Below are 21,031 nucleotides of genomic sequence, written 5' to 3'. Positions count from 1 at the left end.
TCCCAGGCTGCCAATAGCAACCAATCACAGCTTAGCTTCTATTTTGCTACAGTTAATTAATCTGAGCTCTGATTGGTTAATATAGGCAACAATTTAATAATATTTATATCTATTTGTTTTTGTGTGCAGAATACATTTTTGTTAATATATTCTATTTTGTTAACAGCGGTTATTAACCCGGGCGAAGCCGGGTAGTACAGCTAGTCTAATATATAAAGCTGAAAATGTGTGTGCGTGTGTGTGTGTGTGTGTGTGTGTGTGTGTGTGTGTCCGGGATTGGCATCCGCACCGTCGCAGCTACAGCCACAAAATTTTGCACACTCACACTTCTGGACCCGGAGAGCGTCATAGTCTATGTTTCGAGGGGAAATTTTAACCCCGCTCTTTACAGTTATTCGCCAAAAAACCTGCCTCCATTAAAGCAAATGGAGCTGGGAGCCACAATGCAGCCAGAACTTCAGAAGAATGCGCAGCCACGCCCTTATATGGAATGTTGGCGTGTCACAATGCAGCCATGGAAAGAGACAGACACAGACAGGGAAAGAGGCAGACACACACAGGGTAAAAAACAGACATAGTCAGGGTAAGAGACAGACACAAAGAGACAGACACAGACAAAGAGACAGACTGACAGGGAAAGAGACAGACAGGGAAAGAGAGGGAAAGTGACAGACAGGGAAAGTGACAGACAGGGAAAGTGACAGACAGGAAAAGTGACAGAGAGAGAGACAGAGAGATATATACAGAGGGGGAGACAGACAGAGAATGGGAGAGAAACAGAGAGACAGTTACTATCCCGGGCAGCGCCGGGTGCTATGTTGTGAGGCGAAATTATAACCCTGCGCGTTCCAATTTACCAATCAATTTTGCCCCTATCTACATAATGGGGAAAAAGTGAAACGAAAAGTGTTGGGGGCAAATTGACAGCTGCCAGATGTGAACAAGGGGGACTTAAAGAATGAGAGCGATGGCGCCAAAGAGTATATACCATACAGTTGCTAAGGTGGGGCCCCAACATGGGATACTCACCACACTCGGGGATATGAACACACACACAAAATGCGCCACACACTACCACGTGCTTGAACACATATACCACCCTCAGCACACATCTCACCACACATACACCAACCTCACCACATAATCGCCCTAAACACACACAAGTCTGGTACATATACCACCCTCAGCACATCTCACCACACATACACCAACCTCGCCACATAATCGCCCTAAACACACACAAGTCTGGTATTATCCTTCACAAATAAAAATCTGATTAATAAGCAGCCAAACTACAAGAACAACAAATGTACCACATAGGAAATACGGCAGCTATCAGTCACATGACCTGTCTATTATGTGTATGTGTGAGCTAATATATACTGTCAGGTGGAGGGCTTTCTGTTGCCTGGAGATTTATCAGGCTGCCAATAGCAACCAATCACAGCTTAGCTTCTATTTTGCTACAGTTAATTAATCTGAGCTCTGATTGGTTAATATAGGCAACAAAGGACATTCTCAGTATGTGTGAGGTCATAGGATGTTAAATCTGTGTGGAATATCTGTGGTGTTGAAATATATGTTGTGAAATGCTTCTATTAGCTTAGTTTTTGCCTTTTAATAATTACATTTCTATCTGTTTTGTGGTTTTTGTGTGCAGAATAACATTTTTGTTAATACATTCTATTTTGTTAACAGCAGTTATTAACCCGGGCGAAGCCGAGTAGTACAGCTAGTATGATATATGCAAGAAATCCCTTTAAAAAAGTAGAGAGAATGCTACAAAAGGCTCATAAAATGCTTTCATTTTTGATGGACTGTCTATAATTTGTACTTTTAAAAGTGTTTCTTTCTTAACGTCATTGCGTTCTTCTGAAAACTGTGTTGAAAGGAATAGTAGTACCCATATTTTAAAGAAAAGCTATTCAATTATCACAATTATTAAAGCATATTGTCAAAGCAGAGAGAGGGCCATGGCGCTCAGCTGTTCAATATGTTTCTTTTCTGTGTTTTGATAAGCCCCAGGGTTACCACGCCAGGTTATTCTTTTCCAACCACTCAATGTGATGCTTATTCAGGTGTATAAGGCACACAGGGCTTGAAGTTCACACAGGGCTTTTTTGGTGCTTTTTTTTCCTGACCAAAACCTGACCTTGTGGCAGGAAATCTCCTGAGTCATCTGCGTTTTTGGTGCGTTTTTTAGTGGCGTTTTTTCTACAAAACTGTTTGGATCAATGAAAAAATGTTGGTTGCAAAAACGCTGCAAAGAATTGACATGCTCATTATATGAAATCTGCAGGAAAAACGCAGGTATTTGACAAAAAAAGTAAGGAAAAAATCTGCAGGTGTTTGTGTGTGTGTGCATGAAAATTCAGAAATCTCAGACTTTGCTGGTACTGTAAAAAGCAGTTTTTTATTAGCATGGATTTGAATAAAACGAAGGCAAATCCGTAGCTAAAAAATGCTGCAAAAACGCCCAGTGTGAACATAGCCTAACAGTAGTAAATCTCTGGTTTCTGTGATCATTGGCTACTGATTGGAAAGCGATTTGATAGTAAAACCCTTTACCTGGTTTTCAGGATTACAGGCACTTTCAAAATTAAACAAATATTAATATATTGAAACTACTAAGAAAAGAAAAAATATATATATAATAATTTTTTTAGATGTTTTGTATATAAAAATGGCCATGTTCATACCTGCTCTGTAGCCACATTGCAGCAATCTCACTGTACTACTCTATTATTACTCTAATTAACATATTGGTAAAATCACTTTTGAAAAGGCCCCTTCAAAAAACACCTCCCCACTTTTTGGATATTAGTGACTATAAAATAAGGCAACATTGTCTTGTAAAACCTATATATAATATTTTCATAAGACATTATTGGAAAGAAAGGGAATGGAGATATGTTATTTGATTTGTGGACTACAGGATAGAAATGTCTCATGTAAAAAATATTATAAAACAGAATTTTAACAGACTCGGCTGTGAAAATATATAGAGGTCAGCGAGCTCATCTCACTAACAATACAAGTTAGCAGGTCGGTTCTGATCTCGGAGACAAAAAAAGGAAAACCAATTCATCATCTCTAACAGACGCCTCAACAAACCCCAGAATAAGGACAGAGAAATAGTGACTGTCTATAGAATAAAAAAAAAATCAATGGTTTTTTCCTAAAGAATGCATCTTACATTGCTAGGCAGATCATTTCAAAAGGAAGAGGAGTTGTGTGTTCGTTCTCTAAGTTAAGGGCTGACAGGAGATTGGCAGTTTTGTATTCCTGTGGCACCTCTGAATGGAAAGTAATAATCCTTCTCGACTCACAATCTCTACACTTCGGAAGTTTCAGGAGATGGAACAATATCAGGATGTTAAAGTTGTATAATTTGTGCATAAAAGCCATTTATCGATTTATACAGTGGATATTACGGGTGTGTTTTCTTGAATATTCTTTCATCATTATTTATCCACTGTAATTTTGTACTGGTAGTAAAATAAAAAAAAAACCCTCAATATGTCAACCCTTTATCAGAATTCACAAGACTTTTAAAGGCTTTAGATTGTCTGCTTTTTAAGCAAAAACAGTGCCACTGTTCTCAGTAGGTCAAGTATGATATTGCAGCTCAGACCCATTAAAGTGTTTGAGGCTGAGGAACAATACCAAGGCATTGTATTTCCCATTGAACTATGGATACAACTTATTTATCCCCTCTTTTTATTTCTTTCATCTTCTATTTTACCATATAATAATAATGTACTAAAAAAATAAAATTCCATATTCGGTGAAAAAAAACCCCATGCAATTCTGCCATTTTTTTTTTAAAGCATTTACTCTTCAGTAAAAATCAACTGGTAAAATGATTCTCCAGGACAGAACGGCTACTGTCATACATTCCTTGTAAAATGAGAATACTGCTGGCACTTCCTAACAGACAAATGTGAACAGGTGCAAACTAAACATGAAATATATGTAACGACCTGGACTCTGTCAATGCTTAGCAGGGGTTAAATTTCTAAAAATTTAGCCAGACATGAAGATAGTTTGTTTATAGACGGGGGATAAGCCCTCATTGTTCTACAAGACTCTTGGGAGTTTAGTATTGAAGTTTTTGTTGACTCATGTAATTGTTTTGGCCACTGAAGGCCAGACACCCAGATAACTCAATTATGCGAACTTCCCATTGTATTACTAAGTGAATTGCTAGATGTGATGTAATTTACCTATCTCATCCTTGTCTCTGGATATTTGAATATAGCTTGAAATTCATCCAATAAGGGTACCTTCACACTTAGCGATGCAGCAGCGATCCGACCAGCGATCTGACCTGGTCAGGATCGCTGCTGCATCGCTACATGGTCGCTGGTGAGCTGTCAAACAGGCAGATCTCACCAGCGACCAGTGAACAGCCCCCAGCCAGCAGCGACGTGCAAGCGACGCTGCGCTTGCACGGAGCTGCCGTCTGGAAGCTGCGGAGACTGGTAACTAAGGTAAACATCGGGTATGGTTACCCGATGTTTACATTAGTTACCAGCGCACAGCTGTGTGTGCAGGGAGCAGGGAGCCGCGCACACTGAGCGCTGGCTCCTTGCTCTCCTACCATAGCTACAGTACACATCGGGTTAATTAACCCGATGTGTACAGCAGCTACATGTGCAGAGAGCAGGGAGCCGCGCACACTGCTTAGCGCTGGCTCCTTGCTCTCCTAGCTGCTGTACACATCGGGTTAATTAACCCGATGTGTACAGCAGCTACATGTGCAGAGAGCCGGAGCCGGCAGCACAGGCAGCGTGAGAGCTGCAGAGGCTCGTAACTAAGGTAAATATCGGGTAACCACCTTGGTTACCCGATGTTTATCTTGGTTACAGCTTACCTCAGCTGTCAGATGCCGGCTCCTGCTCGCTTCATTTGTCGCTCTCTCGCTGTCACACACAGCGATCTGTGTGTCACAGCGGGAGAGCGGCTTTGAAGAAAACGAACCAGGGCTGTGTGTAACGAGCAGCGATCTCGCAGCAGGGGCCAGATCGCTGCTCAGTGTCACACACAGCGAGATCGCTAATGAGGTCACTGCTGCGTCACAAAAAGCGTGACTCAGCAGCGATCTCGGCAGCGAGCTCGCTGTGTGTGAAGCACCCCTAAGAGAAGCAATCTTGTACAACCAATCCGATAAGGGCACAGTATATCTGAAGGGAAGGCTATGGCTATAAAAAGGGACTTCTTTAAGTCACCAGTTGTTGATGGATGTTGCATGATCCAGTCTAAGCTCTTAGGAGCTGGTAGGGGATCAGAACCAGGATGCATTGTGGACTCGGTCTAGGGACTTTGGCTCCGACTAGAGGATCACTTGGCTACATGGCTTCAATCTAGGAACTTCGATTCCGATTGGATACCATACCACAGTCTAGGGATTTCGACTCCGGCTTCCAGGATTATATCATCATACCAGAGACCAGGTTGGGACAATTTGGTCACCTGGCTACAGACTTTGCAGACCTCAGCGAGCTTCCTAAATCTGGTGTTATTCCATTCTCGGTGGGTGCCCGCCAAAAGCGGGGTGCTGCTGGATTGGAGTAAGTAGCCCTGGAAGCTCTGAAGCACTGACATTCAAATCCCTGGTGAGTCAGCGGAAGGGTGAGACTCTGTTGCCTGTTACATTTGTGTGTTTTGCTGGTTATGTGTTATGTGCCATTAATTATTTTGGGGATCCAATAAAGTCTGGCTGCACTGAAAGTAAAGGGGCCGAATAATATTGCACGCTCCAATTTTCAGTTTTTTATTTTTTCCAAAATTTCAAATAAGCAATAAATATCGTTCATCTTCACAATTGTGTCCCACTTGTTGATTCTTCACCATAAAATTTAAATTTTTTATCATCTTTATGCTTGAAGCCTGAAATGTGGAAAAAGGTTGAAAAACTCAAGGGGGCCAAATACTTTTGCAAGGCACTGTAACTGTGGAATATGAAGGGCATTGATCCCCCAATGTCTGTGACATATCACCATGAATATCCTTTGCGGACTTTCCTTGCAAAAACAAGGATTTTATCACTTCTCTGCTTTCAGTTGCTGTGAATATCACATTAGACCTCGCCATTTTGTTTTCCTGTGTGCGTAGAACACTGTTACCATAAGCAACAAACACAACATTTTGAAAACATATATTAGACACATAAGGCTTTCATAAGATGTAACATTTGTTACCATAGAAACAAAAAAAGATCACAAAGCCAAAGACTTATCAGCAGCCCCTCGCATACTTCAATTATCTTCAGTTTATTTGCCCACTCTATTATGTGTAGCTGGGGATGTTTCTTTACCACACTTTGTTGGTTTTAATTGTTTTATTGTGTCATTCTACTGTGTATATATCCTTTATTGTTGAATAAATATTTAACTGCAAAGATCTTTTGACAAATTCACAATCCAAATAATTTTTTTTAAACCTTTTTTATGAAAACAAGAAAACTAAAAAGCTCCTCTCAAAACAGATACATACATTACATGATGACCACAAATAATATACTAATGTGATTTTGAAGGGCTTTTCTGAGTTTACAAAAAAGTACTTAACGGCTGTGTGTACACAGTGAGTTTGTGATGCAGATTTTGACACAAATCTGCATGCCCATCTTTATGACATCTATGCGCGCAAAGTCAATGAGAATACTGAAGTGTTCTGCTCACGTTGCTTATTTTTTCCTTTTTAGAGTTGGTGCAGAAAATATTCTGCAGCATGTCACTTGTTGGTGCGTTTTTGCCTGAATTTTTCAGCCCTTCTGCCAACTGACTTCATTAAGAAAAATGCATGGCACAAAAACGCACTGAAAACACATGCTTTCTTGGTGCGTTTTTCTGCCAGAAGGTGCAGATTTGATGCAGAAAAATGCCTGCACCAAATCTACAATGTGTGCACATAGCCTAAATGTGTCTGAGTGCTCATCAGTAGATGATGCAATTGTAGGGACGTATATTAATTTTCATAATCTTGCATAGTTCTGTGCAGCACAGTTGTTTTAATGTTTTTGGAGCATACTTTTGGAAAGGAATACCAATGTAAAGATTCTATTCCTTTCTCAAAAACATTGCCTTTATTCCATCCCTTTTATTAGTGTAATAAAATCCTATCAGTGACTTCACAAACGGCGCACAAAGGCACAGCCTGCTTGTCCGCATGTCAAACATGTTACTGCTCAGACAGCGATGAAGGTACAGATCTAGAGGAGCTTCAACATCAGATTACAGCTTGAGTCACACTTGCGTGAGGTTCGGATCGCATCACCCGGTATGACTGGCTGCTCTCTGGACAGGAATGAACAGCTGCATGTATTTCTATGGAGCTGACCGGCTCAGTCGAGGCGATCCTTGCACGCATCACGCGCAAGTGTGACTCTTGCCTACATGTAATACATGCTTATAGTGGGCATTGCAGCTAATGCCTGTACATTAGTGACTAACCTTACTACAGTTGTGTATAAAACATCATAAACTCTTTTGAAACTATTTATCTTTTTTTTAATTTCTTTGTTAAATTAAATACCACATGTACACTTCCATTTCCCCCTCCAAAAAAATTTAAAAAAATATATTTTTATCATACATGGTTAGGCACTGATGACTGTCCTCAGCAAAAGCATATACACAGAAACAGAATTGCCGAGCAGAACTCTGTTAAGAGTTTAAGAAAGAAAATTGCAAGGTAATAGAAGGAACCAGGTCACTGGCTATTCACTGAACATGCCTTTGTACACAGTGAATACCCATTTTTGTTGTCAAAAGACTTACTTCATCAGAGCTGGAGTTCTCCTGGGTGAAACAAACAGACACAAAAAATGTGCCTTTCCACAATACAGCACAAGAGGCCAAAGTTTAAGCTATCACAAGTGAAGCTGATTGTATGATCAATGGTCAAAACTATATATTTTTCTTATTCTTCACATTTAGGCTATGTGCGCACACTGCGTCTTTTTGACGCTGCGTTTTTGGCCGCTAAAAACGCACAAAAACGCACCTGCGTCGAAAAAACGCGGCAAAAAACGCACGCGTTTTGCCGCGATTTGGTGCGTTTTTTTGCTGCGTTTTGCTGCGTTTTTGCTCACTGCGTCTTTATGTGTTTTTTATCAGTAAACAAAAAAAAAAAGGTCTGATGTCATTTCCTTCTTCAATGTGTTCTTCATTCTCCACTAGTGTATGCAGAAGAGCAGACAGCTGCAGAACTACAAGGCTCAGCATACTCCATCCAATAGTGTATGCAGGAGAGCAGACAGCAGCTGTCGAACTACAAGGCTCAGCATCCTCCTTCCAGGACTGTATGCAGGATTTATTTGCCCCCCCAAACAAAAAAAATGACGTGGGCTTCGCCATATTTTTGTATGCTAGCCGGGTACAGCAGGCAGGTACGGGCTGCCCCCAACCCCCAGCTGCCTATTTGTACCCGGCTGGGAACCAAAAATATAGGGAAGCCCTTTTTTTTTAAATTTCATGAATTTCATGAAATAATTTAAAAAAAAAATGACGTGAGCTTCGCCCAATTTTTGAGTCCAGCCGGGTACAACTAGGCAGCTGGGGATTGGAATCCACAGTGCAGGGTGCCCATGCTTTCTGGGCACCCCCACTGTGAATTGCAGTCCCGCAGCCACCCCAGAAAATGGCGCTTTCATAGAAGCGCCATCTTCTGGCGCTGTATCCAACTCTTCCAGCTGCCCTGATGCCGGGTGGCTCGCCGGGTAATAATGGGGTTAGGGCTAGCTGTATAGCTGGCCCTAAGCCCGAAATTCATGGTGTCACGCCAATATTAGACGTGGCCACCATGAATTTCTAGTAAAGATAAAAAAAAACCACAACACACAGAAAAATATTTTTATTAGAAATAAAACACAACACAATTAGTGACTCCATCTTTATTGAAATAATGAAACCCCCCTCCGCAGTAATCCTGGGTCAGGGTCCCGCGCCGTCCAATCCGGATCCAATATCATCTGATCGGTTTGCTGGAAGGCAAAGCGATCAGATGATGTGTCAGGATCAAGTGCCTGAATCACATCACACATCAGCTGATTGTATAAAAGCCGATTATACAATCAGCTGATGCATTGGTGCAAAAAAAAAACAAAAAAAACCAAACTCACTTATGTGCTGATTACCGGCAGCTCCTGCAGCGATGGGGCGAGAGTCTGATCCTGTCCGATCGCTGCAGCAGCTGCCGGTAATCAGGGATGAAGTCTCCTGACGCATCCGCTGATACCGGCCGGGCGCCCGCGTCACCGCGATACTTACGATCACCTGATGCGTCAGGTGACTGCATCAGGTGATCCATCGCCAGGTCCTGCATCCATCGGAGGTTTCCCGGCCGTCTGCACACAGCCGGAGCGGGGGTGGCGATACCGTGAGAGGAGATGGGAGCGGGCATGGCACCGGGAGTCTGCAGACAGGTGAGTATAACTTTTTTTTTTCTACTGTTAACTTTTGTTTTCGCAGCCGCTTCCACCTCCTGCCTGTACATGGCGCCGCACGGCAGCATACATGCACAGGACGGGAGGTGGACGCGACGGTGACGGTCCCGGGAGGATTCACGCTTCTGTATTTACTGACAGAAGGAATCCTCTTCCTGTACACGTCACTTTACTACCCACCTCCTGCGTTTATAGTTGCGTTTTTGGTCTTAGAAACGCACCAAAACGCAGCTATTTGCGTTTCTCATTGCGTCTTTCAACATCCCATTGAACTCAATGGATGAAAAGCGCAGTGAAAAACGCGGGAATAATTGACATGCTGCGTTTTTGTGGCACCACAAAAACGCAGCTATAAAAAAACAGATGTGTGCGGACAGCAAAAATGAAAACTCAGACTTTGCTGGGGAAGCAAAGTCCTGCAGTTTTGAGGCCAAAAACGCACCCGAAAAACGCGCAAAAACGCCGCGAAAAACGCACTGTGCGCACATAGCCTAACAATCCAAGATCTAATCAATTGTGGTCTAGTTTTCTGTAAGTTAGGGCTGTGCCCACTGGGTGCTTGGCGTACATATTTAAAGTCTGCTAGATAACATATGCACTAAACATACAACGGCATGCCTGACAGTGGCTTTTAAATAGTATAACTATGTAAGCTGGCTGGAAGGGAGAATGACAAGGTATTCTCACAGTATGTGCATACCACATGTGCACTACAAGAAGTATCTTCCCATAATACAGCAGCACAATGTAAAAAGATATGGCAACAATGTTAACCTCACAACTCTCCTGGAGAGACAATTTGAATATTTTGCAGAGGGGCATGGCAGCTATAAGTCCCCTTACTTGAAAGCAGCCAGACTGGCTTGCAAAGTCTCCATAAGGAGAATAGTGTTCCCCCATGATCCCCACATAGCTTTCTCATGAGCCAGATCAGACACCCCATACTTTGCACTGACGAGGGGCTAGCACCCCGAAACACCGTGTCTGCAAATTGGGATTCTGATCTGACATATATATCCTAAGTTATATGTAAAGGATTGTTAAAAATCCACATTTAACTTTTAGGATCGCTACTTCCAATAGGTGGCGCTGCGCTAGAGTTTGTCTCTAGTCCTGGAGAGACAATTTGAATCTCACATAACAAGTTTGACCTGTACTTACATTTGCTGGGGTATATACACCATGGTATTTATTGATAAAGTATGTAAAGGAAATTTGTATTTATTTTTATAATTATAATGGTTCAAATGACTGGCTGCCATAGTACCCAGCCTCTGCTGTCTTTACTTTTAAACATCTAATGGGACATGGAGCCAGCATTACTGGAGACATCCCTTAAAGGGGTTTGCCGACTACCATTACATTGATGACCCAACAATACTACCTGTGTTTCCCCGAAAATAAGACAGGGTCTCATTTTTTTTGCTCTGAAAGATGCGGCTAAGACTTATTTTCAGGGGATGTCATATTTTCCCATAAACAAGAATCCCCATTTATTCTTGAACAAAAACAAAATAAAAAAAATAATCAACATTTAAATATAATGATGTCATCATATTCTGGAACATCAATATTTTGTGTTAATCCTATCACTGGTTTAGATAAACATTTTCTTATGTGATCTGCTATTCTCATGATGCAGAACCCATCCTATAGTGGTAGGTATATAGTAGATATACAATGGCTTAAATTACCTGCTTACATTTATTATTCTTTATGTACTTCTAAGTTTATCAAAAGAAAGCAGGCACCCTCTAAAAAAATCCCACTTATCAGACCCCAAAAAATTAGAGTTGGCAAGTGAATGGGCTCCTCTCACATACAAATCTGCATCGCTGTCAGCTCCCCTTGCATTCTACAGCAGATAGCTTCCCCTGGTAACTGGAAACAGTGAACACTTGTGTGGAGTGATACTGGTACCCAATCTGTTTACAAGAACTGCAGTAAAATCCAGATGGAAAAGCGAGGGACCTGACTGATGCAGATCTCTGTGTGAGAGCCCATCCAACATCAGCACTTGCCAACTGTGATTGTTTGGGGTCTGGGGAGTGTGATTTTTTTTTCTGGGGGCCTGGGGTGTCTGCTTTCCTTTGGGCATGTCTGCTTTCTTTTGGGCGTGTCTGTTTTCTTTGATGAAGAGTCCTGCTGTATTCTTTACCTTTTTAAGCTGCTTGGACACTTTCTTATGGAACCGCAACTAGGACTTATTTTAGGAATAGGGCTTATATTTTCAGCATACTCAAAAAGCCCCCAAAATCCTAATAGGGCTTATTTTTGGGGTAGGTCTTATTTTCTAGGAAGCAGGGTATTAACCCTAGAATACGTATCGGGGACCTTTTATGCCCCAGTGCTTTTTTGCTATTATCTATAGAATTTTGAAACTCTAGGTATTCCTCAAGTATGTCGTTGTTGATAATATCCAGTTATTCATATAATTTTTTTTGATAGGCATTTTGGTGTAACAATGCTTTTTTGGGGAAAACCACATCTGTATGGAACGGGGGCCTTACAGGCCCCTGCAATTTTTATCATGTACTCAGCAGTGTTTGTGTCTCAAGTTACTTTATAGTTGTATACTTTGTAGTCAGGGTTACTGGTGGAGGGGCCGGGAGGGGGGGAAGGGGGAGGTAGGGTGAATCATGCCATGTAAGGATGTCATATGATTTTGGGAGGAAGTGATAAGGACATAATCTCAGCTTCCTCTGAACACAGTAATGAGCTGTGTAGAGAGTACTGAGGACAAGATACACTGTAAGCTAATTGCTGAAGGACTTGTGATGTTATGATGTTAGGAAGAAGTTTGACTCATTTTCAGTATCTTTGTATCTATAAGAAGCTTGCAAAGGCTAGAGCTTGTGAGCCACAAAAATCCAGAGAATTGTACACCACCTAAAAGAAAGTATAAAAGGTAAAAGCTACTGAGGGTGAGAGGAGGAAGGAGGCACCTAACCCTTACAGTGTGTCACTCTTCCTCCAAGCGTCTAACTGACCAAGATATTGAAGCAATTATGTTTCAAAGTGATGATGAAAGTGAACTATCTTTGTCTGCTGAAGAATATCTGCCACCAGCTAATCAAACATCCTCATCCAGTGATTCTTCTGATGATGAAGAAGTGGATCCAGTGGATCCTGAAGAAGTGATAAGTAGATCATTCAAAACAAATATTTTTTGGGACAGTAATCCTTCATTAGTTGGACGTACTCCAATACATAATATTGTGAGACATGCTCAAGGAGCTGTGGGATGTCCCAGGTACTTTTACCCTAAAGACATATTCTGTACTTTTTTTCTGACAATATTGCAGAAGAGGTCCTTTTATGTTCAAAGATAGAAGGAAGGTGTATCATTTCTGCAAAAAATAAGTCCTGGAAAAATATCTTAAAAGAGGAACTTTATGCATATATTGGACTTTTACTGCTGATAGTGAGTCAAAAGTTGTGTGATGTTCCAATTAGAGAATTATTTCTGGACCCACTTTCTGATCCACACTATAAAGCGACAATGGCAGTGCACAGATATGAGGAAATTAGAAGAAACATTCGATTTGATGATAAGCGAACTCGTGCATCGAGGTTCCAAACAGGCAAATTAGCCCCTATCAGTTATGTCTGGAACATATTTATCAAAAATTGCACCAAACTTTACAATCCTAGTACTAATGTTACAGTAGATGAGCAACTTGTACCCTTCAGAGGACGTTGCAAATTCATACAATACATGTCCAGTAAACCAGCCAAGTATGGAATAAAAATATTCTGGATGTGTGATTCTGCAAATTATTATGGCTTAAATGGGCTAAGCTACTGTGGCAAAGAAGTTGATGAGCCAATACAGAAAGATCTAGGGTCTGAGATTATGAAAACACTTGCCTTACCAATATACAATTCAGGTAGAAACATTACCATGGACAATTATTTTACCAATGTTGTACTGGGCAATTTTCTGCTTGAAAAAGCTGTTAACACTTGTTGGTGCTATGAAGCGCAACCGACGAGAAATTCCTCAAGCAATGAAACACAATCCACAGTGAGCGCTTTATAAGAGTGTCATTGGTTTCAACAACAAAGCGACACTGGTCTCTTACAAAGATAAGAAGGAAAAATCCGTTATATTACTCAGTACCATACATCATGATTGTAGTATTGACAGCAATGACAAGAAATTGAAACGAGACGTTGGCCTGTAGAAACGTTTTCAAATATGCTTGATGTAGAAGCCCTGAATTCATTCATTATTTATACAGAAACTCATCCAGAATTCCATGCAAGGAGGAAGGACAGGAGCCGTCTATTTTTGAAAGACCTTTGACATGAACTTGTAATGCCTCACATGATTAAGCCAAGCAACATGAAATGCTTGCCAAAGCAAACTAAAGAAGCAATGAAACAGTGTGGCGTACAGTTTTAGGATGTTCCAGGGCCAGGGAAAAAAAAAACTAAAGCGTTGTTTCATTTGTCCTAGAAACTTAGCGAGGAAAACTGAGCGATACTGTACCACTTGTGGGGAAAATGTCTGTAAAGAACATTCTTCAGAAAAGATAATATTTGAAAATTGTTTGGAAGACCAATAAAATTGAAAAGAAAAAGTAAGAAAAGAAATGTAGCTGCAGCTAGTTTACTCTAGATTTATATACCTTTGTGTGTTTTTCATCTTTGTTTGAAATTTGGAAAAAAAAATGTTTTTTGGTGTTTTCTGCAAAAAAATATAATTAAAATGTTGTGCATTATTCATATCTTATTTTGTAATTTTTAAATAAAGTTGTAAAAGTTATTTATGTGAGTTTCTCCATATGATTTGCACTGGGGCCTAAAAGGTCCCCGCGTTAGGTAAAAGTGTAGATTTGTGACGTCACGCATAATGGACCTGACAATCAAAAACAACCTAAATGACCTGTGTTTAAAACAAGGGGTTGGAATTATACTGTTATTTTTTTTTAAACTGCAATACCTACCATTCTCTGAGTAACAAAAGCATATTTTTGAAATATCATTAAAAAAATGAATAATTATATCTTACCTTAACTAAACAATTTGTATGCCCAGGGACAGAACCATTGACGTATATGATGTTGTGTTTTGTATTCACTCTCCACACCTAAATAACGGAATAAAAAGATAAATATTTTGATGGAAACTGAAAAAAAGTGGTATGTAAAAGCCAAACAGTATGTTTAAACTAGCTAAGAAATGTTAACTAGAGAACAACTAACCTTAAGTGCGTAAGAAGTCCTGTAGAAGTTCCCTAACGGACCAGGCATTTTTGTACCTGGAAATACACGAGCCGGATCCTGTTTGAAAAAAAAAAAAATCATGCGTTCACTTCGAGAGTTCAGCAAAAATAGAGTTTGTGTAAAAATAATTTGTATTGATTGTTCTTCACCATTAATATTATAGAGAAATATGTAGCTAGCATTGCCCAAATTGTCACATTGATACATGTACAATGGTGTCAGTACAATTTTATATTTATTAATTTATTTTTTTTATATAAAGTTCACAGAAGCCTAACAAAATGTAACCTCTCAAACATATGAATGCAAATTGTGTTACTGATTTGGCTTGTTATCCTAAGTCACGTGGCACGACTTGTTAAAATGGGATGAAATTAACTTTCCGTATTGCGTCATCAAACAGGTGGCATTAGAGTTACAGTCCTCTTCCTCTCTGAAGAGGGTATTTGCAAATTTAAATTTCCAGAGGAGCATAAGGAATCTCCATAAAGAGAGAGATTAGTCTTTAGGCAAAATAAAGTAAATATATACACTTAGGTACAGAAATATTTGGACAATGACACTTTTTATTTAAAAATGAGACAACTGAGATGCATGGACGTCACCAAACACTGGGTTTCCTCCTTTGTGATGCTTTGTCAGCCTTTACTGCAGCTGACTTCAGTTGTTGCTTATTTGTGGGTCTTTCTGACTTAAGTTTATTCTTAATTATGTGAAATGCTTGATGGGGTCGAAATAGGTTTTGTCTTAATCATGTGAAATGCAGCTCGATAGGGTCGAGATCTGGTGGTTGACTCGACCATTGCAGAATATTCCACTTCCTTAAAATCCTGAATTGCTTTTGCAGCATTTTTTGTGTAATTGTCCATCTGTACTGTGAAGCCACGTCCAATCAAGCTTGCTGCATTTGATTTATTTTGAGCAGAAAGTATCACCCTGTACACTGTAGAATTCATCCCACTGCTTCTGTCTTCAGTCCAGTAGCATCATGGATAAACAGTAGTGACCAGTGTCATTGGAAGCCAAACATAGCAGAGGATGTGGAGTGCTTTGGATCATGAGCCTTCAAAAGCCTTTTCCATACTTTATTCTTCACATCATTCTGGTATGTTAATCTTATTTACATCTGTCCAAAGAATGTTTTTCCAGAACTGGGCTGGCTTCTTTACGTGTTTTTGGCAAAGTCTAATCTGACCTATTTTTAAGGCTGACTAATGGTTTACAACTTGTATTTGCCCTCATGAAGTCTTCTCTTTATCGACTTAAAGGGGTTTTCCCACAATCAACATTCATTTTAAAGTTGATTTTAATCAACAGATCTTATAATAATAATATATTATGTGTTTAAAAACAAATGTCCCTGTGCTGAGATAATCTTGTATAGGAGTCCCTGCTATGTACTGTGTAATGGCCATGTCTGATCATACCACATCTCCTGAGACGGGGAGGATGTAATAAAGTATGCAGACATTACAGCACGGGATTGCAACTACAGCCCCAGTCCTGTGCTTATCTTGGCTGTGTATCAAAAGAAGAGGAACCGCATACGGCTTTTATTTGTTATTTATATAGTTAAAAAAAAAACGATGTGCGGTTCCCCCCCAATTTTGGTACCCAGCTAAGAAAGTCAGCTGGGGGATGGTATTCTTAGGCTGGGGAGGACCCAGGCTAAAAATATCAGCCTCCAGCCGCCTCAGAATTGTTGCATCTATTAGATGCGACAAGCCCGGCGCTTTAACGGCTCTTCCTGACTGCCCACGTCCGGTGGCAATCGGGGTAATAAGGGGTTAATAGCAGCCCGCAGCCGCTACTAAACCCTTGATTAGTAATGGCAGCGTCTAGGACATCCTCATCACTAATCTGTAAGTGAAATAAGAATTATTCTTGCTGTTAATTCAGTTTCTATGAACCTTCCATGACAGCATAGGAGGTTGCCTCTCCAAGCCCTAATAGGGACAGGAAGTACAAGAGAGGTTAAAAGGACCCTCCCACCTCCATTAGCCAGTGTCTTACAAAGAACCCATAGCATATGAGAAGTATAAAAACACATTACAGAAAATATTGAGCAATAGGGAGGGAAATAAGTGCTGTCGTGGAAGGTTTCTAGAAACCAAATTAACGGTAAGAATAATTCTTATTTCTCTAGTCACCTGCCATGATAGCATAGGAGGAATACCAACGAATTAATACCTAGGGGGGACCCACAGCCTGCAGGACTTTCCTGCCAAAAGCCAAATCCCTGTTGGAATCCAGGTCCAAACGATAATGCTTCGTGAAAGTATGTAGCGAAGACCAGATAGCTGCCTTGCAGATCTGCTCGGGAGAAGCCCCTGCCCGTTCAGCCCAGGAGACAGAAGTAGATCTGGTGGAATGTCCAGTAAATCCAGTCGGTGGTGACAGATGCTGGTTGAGGTAGGCTTCTTTAATGACTCACACGATCCAGTTGGCTATAGTGCTTTTAGCCACCTTTTTGCCCTTATTCCGACCGAAGGGTTGGAAAAATAGGTTGTGATTAATACGCCAAGGCGCCGTCAGGTCTAGATAGTGTAACACCGTCCTGCGAACATACAGAGAATGGAATACTTCCTCTCATGGAGTTTAAAGATGCTGAGAGCAGGAAGGAAGAACGATGGATTGGGAGTGATGGAAATTCAAGACCACCTTGGGAAGGAAGAAAGGGTCCAGCCGAAAGACAATGCTGTCATCTCTGATGGTCAAGTATGGTTCCCGGATGGATAAGGCTTGAAGCTCCCCGACTCTCCGAGCAGAAGTAATTGCAACAAGAAATGCAGCCTTGTGAGAGAGAGAGATCATATGCTACAGAATGACAGAGGTTCATAAGGAGACCGAGAAAGTCCAGTCAGGACCACATAGAGGTTTCAGGATGGTGTGAGGACCCTCTGCCATGGACAAATCCTACTAGTGGACACCATAAATCGGCGGATCCAGCGATGACTTGCCAGATCCGTATTGAAGACGGAACTGAGAGCCGAAACCTGCACCTTCAATGTGCTGGGCTTAAGGCCCAAGTCCAATCCATTCTGGAGGAAGTCTAGTATTTGCGCTATGTTAGGCAAGAATGGGTCTGGAGGATGAGAACCACACCAGGAGGAGAATCTCATCCAGATTTCATTGTAAATACTGTTAGTAACTGGTTTACGGTTCTTTTGCAAAGTAGCCACAACTTTTTCAGAAAGGCCCTGGGCCTCAGAAGCCAGGCAGCTAACTTCACCTTTTGAGGATCCGGGTGGAATAGCAGACCCTGGGATAAGGAAGCTGGGGTCTAGACTCAGGAGGATCGGGCCATGGACTTTGAGAGCCATGATCAAGCTGTACCAACTCCTCTTTGGGCACAGAGGAGCTACTAGGATAGTTGGGACTTCATCCTCTCTGATCTTTTGCAGGGTTCTTGCCAGAAGGAGGGACAGATGGGAAGGCATAGGCCAGACAAAAGGACCAGGTGCGGCAGAAGGCATCCACCGCCATTGCGTTGTCACGTGGATTCAGGGAGAAAAATGTTGCGACTTTTCGATTTCCATCTGACACAAACAGGTCAATCTCCAGTGTACCCCACCTTGCCACCAGAGAGCAGAACACTGCTTGGTCCAAAGCTCCACTCTCCTGGGTGAACATCCTCACGACTTCGGAAGTCCGCTTGAAGATTCAAGGACACCTTTAGGTGGACCGCAGAGAGGGACAGCAGGAACGTCTCTGCCCAGAGGAAAATTCGGGAGGACACCGACTTCAGAGCGCCGGATCTTGTACTGCCCTGATGGCGGAGATGCACCACCGTGGTGACATTGTTAAAAACATGGAGTGAATCAATTCTATAGGGACCGCGCTCCCCGTAGTCATGATTTTGAAACCTCTCAACCCCAATTGGAATTTATTGTTCAAAAAACATTAAAACATACGGAAATAAAAAACAGATACAACGCGTTTCGGCGAAAACAACTGCTTTCCTCAGGTATCCAAATAAAAATACATCTAACTTTCTATTTTATAGATAAAAAAAATGCAATTTACTGGGTATTCAAATGAGGGTGTGGATATAACCACACCTGTGTAATCAGTTTCTTTGTTCACTTCAGCTATAGTGGTTCATTTGAAGCAAAAATCCCCAAGCAACAAATGACTTAAGAATCACTTAAAAAAACAACAAAAAAAAATAAAATCACTTGACATTGTTGGAATAGACTAAGACGTGAGATTCCCTGATGAGATCTTGAGCTGCCAGGAGGACTTCCTTGACCGCCCTCATTTCCCGGTAGTTGGAGGACTGGGAGCTGACGTAAGGACTCCAGACATCTTCAAATGGGGTGCTGGCAACCATGGCCCCCCACCACCTCTGGCTCGCATCTTTGGTCAGGGTAACAAGAGGTGTCAGGGTCCATGCAACCCCTACAAGCAGGTTGCTGGGATTCAACTACCAGAGGAGAGACGAAGTGACACTCCCTGATAGGTGAAATGTTTTCTTCAGGGAGGAAGGGAGTCTGTCCCAATGTGACAAGATATGATCCTGAAGACGAGAGTGGGCCTGGGCCGACATCACAGATTGAATGCAGGACGTCATTGATCCAAGAGCTGACATAGCTGCTCAAAGGGTGGGAGATGCTTGCCGATGAAGAGCCGAAATCTTGGATAGAATGGTCAACCTGTGGTCCTCTGGGAGAAAGGATGCCTGCCTTTCGGAGTCTAACAGCACCCCAAAATATCGTCGTGTGGAGGAGGGTTGCAGCTGAGACTTCTTGAGATTGAGGATCCAGCCTAAGGATTGAAGAACGCTCAAAGACTTCTCCACATGTCTCCTGAGGGTCTGAGCACAGGGAGCAATGAGAAGGAAGTCGTCCAGATATGGCACCAGACAGATGCCTTGAACCCATAGGAAGGCAACTACTTCTGAAATGATCTGTGAGAAAACCCTTGGGTTTGAGGAGATCCCGAAGGAATTGAAAGTGAACGACCTCCCCTTGTGCAGAATTGCAAATTTGAGGCACTTCCTGTGCTGCGGATGAATGGGCACATGGAAGTAGGCATCCTTCAAATCGATTGTAGCCATCTGATGTTGCAGCCCTATCAATGGAATCGCCAATTTTATTGGCCCTATCTTGAAACGACGGTATGGAACCCGTTGATTGAGACATTTCAGAGTGATGATAATACGGGCGTCTCCAGATGGCTTTCTGACCAGGAAGAGGGGGGAATAATGGCCTACCCTTTCTTCCTGACTTCGAACCTGGTGTCATGCCCAGTCTTGTGCCGTACCCAAGCGCTGTGACTCTTGTTCCCACTGGCCATGGAGACCAGGGGGCGTCTCCGCAGTGTCACCAGGGGTGAATCAGCTTCTGTCCATTCAGTACTTACTGATTCCAGCATACTGACGCAGCCCACGCACGCTCCCTGCTCTCCTGCACTCTTCGTGACACTGCAGAGTCTTGCATGCATTATGGATCATATGATCTCTGACACCTCCCCTCCTTCTGACATCATCACAGGTCCTTTTAGTACTGAGCTGTTCTCAGTGCAATAGGTATGTTGTCAGTGTAGGGGTCGCGCTGCGTACCTCCTTCCTGTGCCTCTTACTAATGTGTCAGTTCCTATCCTTAGATTTAGTCGTGTTTGCTGTGCCTCCATAACCGCTGCTTCTCTGTTGCTAAAAGGACCCGTAAGCTGTGCTTCCTCCTTAGTGTCAACCTTCACTTACGGTTCCACATCCACAGAGCCTCGTTGTATCAGCTTTGCCACTGCCAGAGGAGCTACTTCCACTGAACCTTCACGTTTGCCGTGTCTTCGCACGTTGTGCTGTGCCACTGTCTGGGCGCACTAACCAGAGACTTTGCTCTTTCCCTGTGATGCGGTGAGTCGTAACCACTGTCTCGGAGATTGTGCGCTTCGGCTCCCTGGGGCTGGACCAGACAGTCCCTGTATAGGGGTTCGCCCCCGATTGCTCCTCCAGGGGAGTCCAGTGCATGGTCTGGTAGAGTCTCTCCCGGTCACTCTCACACTCCTGTCCTGTTTAAGGATTATCAATAAACCTTGTCAATTACTCACCATCTACGCTCTTCCGGGTCCTGCTTATGGTAAGCTACCGCAGCTCCGTTGCAGTCTAGTGGGTTCACACGTCCACGCTCACCACACTGCGGCGAGCGTAATACCTGGGAAATGACCTTTGAATGTATTAACTCCTGTAACTTTGAGTACAGGAGATCCTGGGAACCCTGTGAGGAAAGCGCAGTGACTCGGAGGCCTGGTGGAGGGGGGGAGATGAATTCTATTAGGAGACCCTCTGATATGACTTAGCACCCACTGGCAGATGATGATGGTCTGCAATTGGGGAAGAAAGTCAGAG

The 21,031-nt window shown here is 42.2% G+C and overlaps 1 protein-coding gene across 1 annotated transcript in view; it reads right to left on the bottom strand.

Annotated features, from left to right (window-relative positions):
• MRPL3 (mitochondrial ribosomal protein L3) overlaps positions 1-21,031 on the bottom strand; it is a 157,097-nt gene that overhangs the window by 6,824 nt on the left and 129,242 nt on the right. The window contains exons 8-9 of the mRNA XM_075316633.1: positions 14,662-14,739; positions 14,469-14,546 (exon numbers count right to left, since the gene is read on the bottom strand). Coding sequence (XP_075172748.1) covers positions 14,469-14,546; positions 14,662-14,739 — 156 coding nt within the window. The remainder of the gene's footprint in view (positions 1-14,468; positions 14,547-14,661; positions 14,740-21,031) is intronic.

This window comes from Anomaloglossus baeobatrachus, chromosome 6 (assembly GCF_048569485.1).
Source record: "Anomaloglossus baeobatrachus isolate aAnoBae1 chromosome 6, aAnoBae1.hap1, whole genome shotgun sequence".
In the NCBI taxonomy this organism is placed as follows: Eukaryota; Metazoa; Chordata; class Amphibia; order Anura; family Aromobatidae; genus Anomaloglossus; species Anomaloglossus baeobatrachus.
Note: the sequence above shows the minus strand (reverse complement) of the source record. Positions and strands in the feature narration are given on the sequence as shown.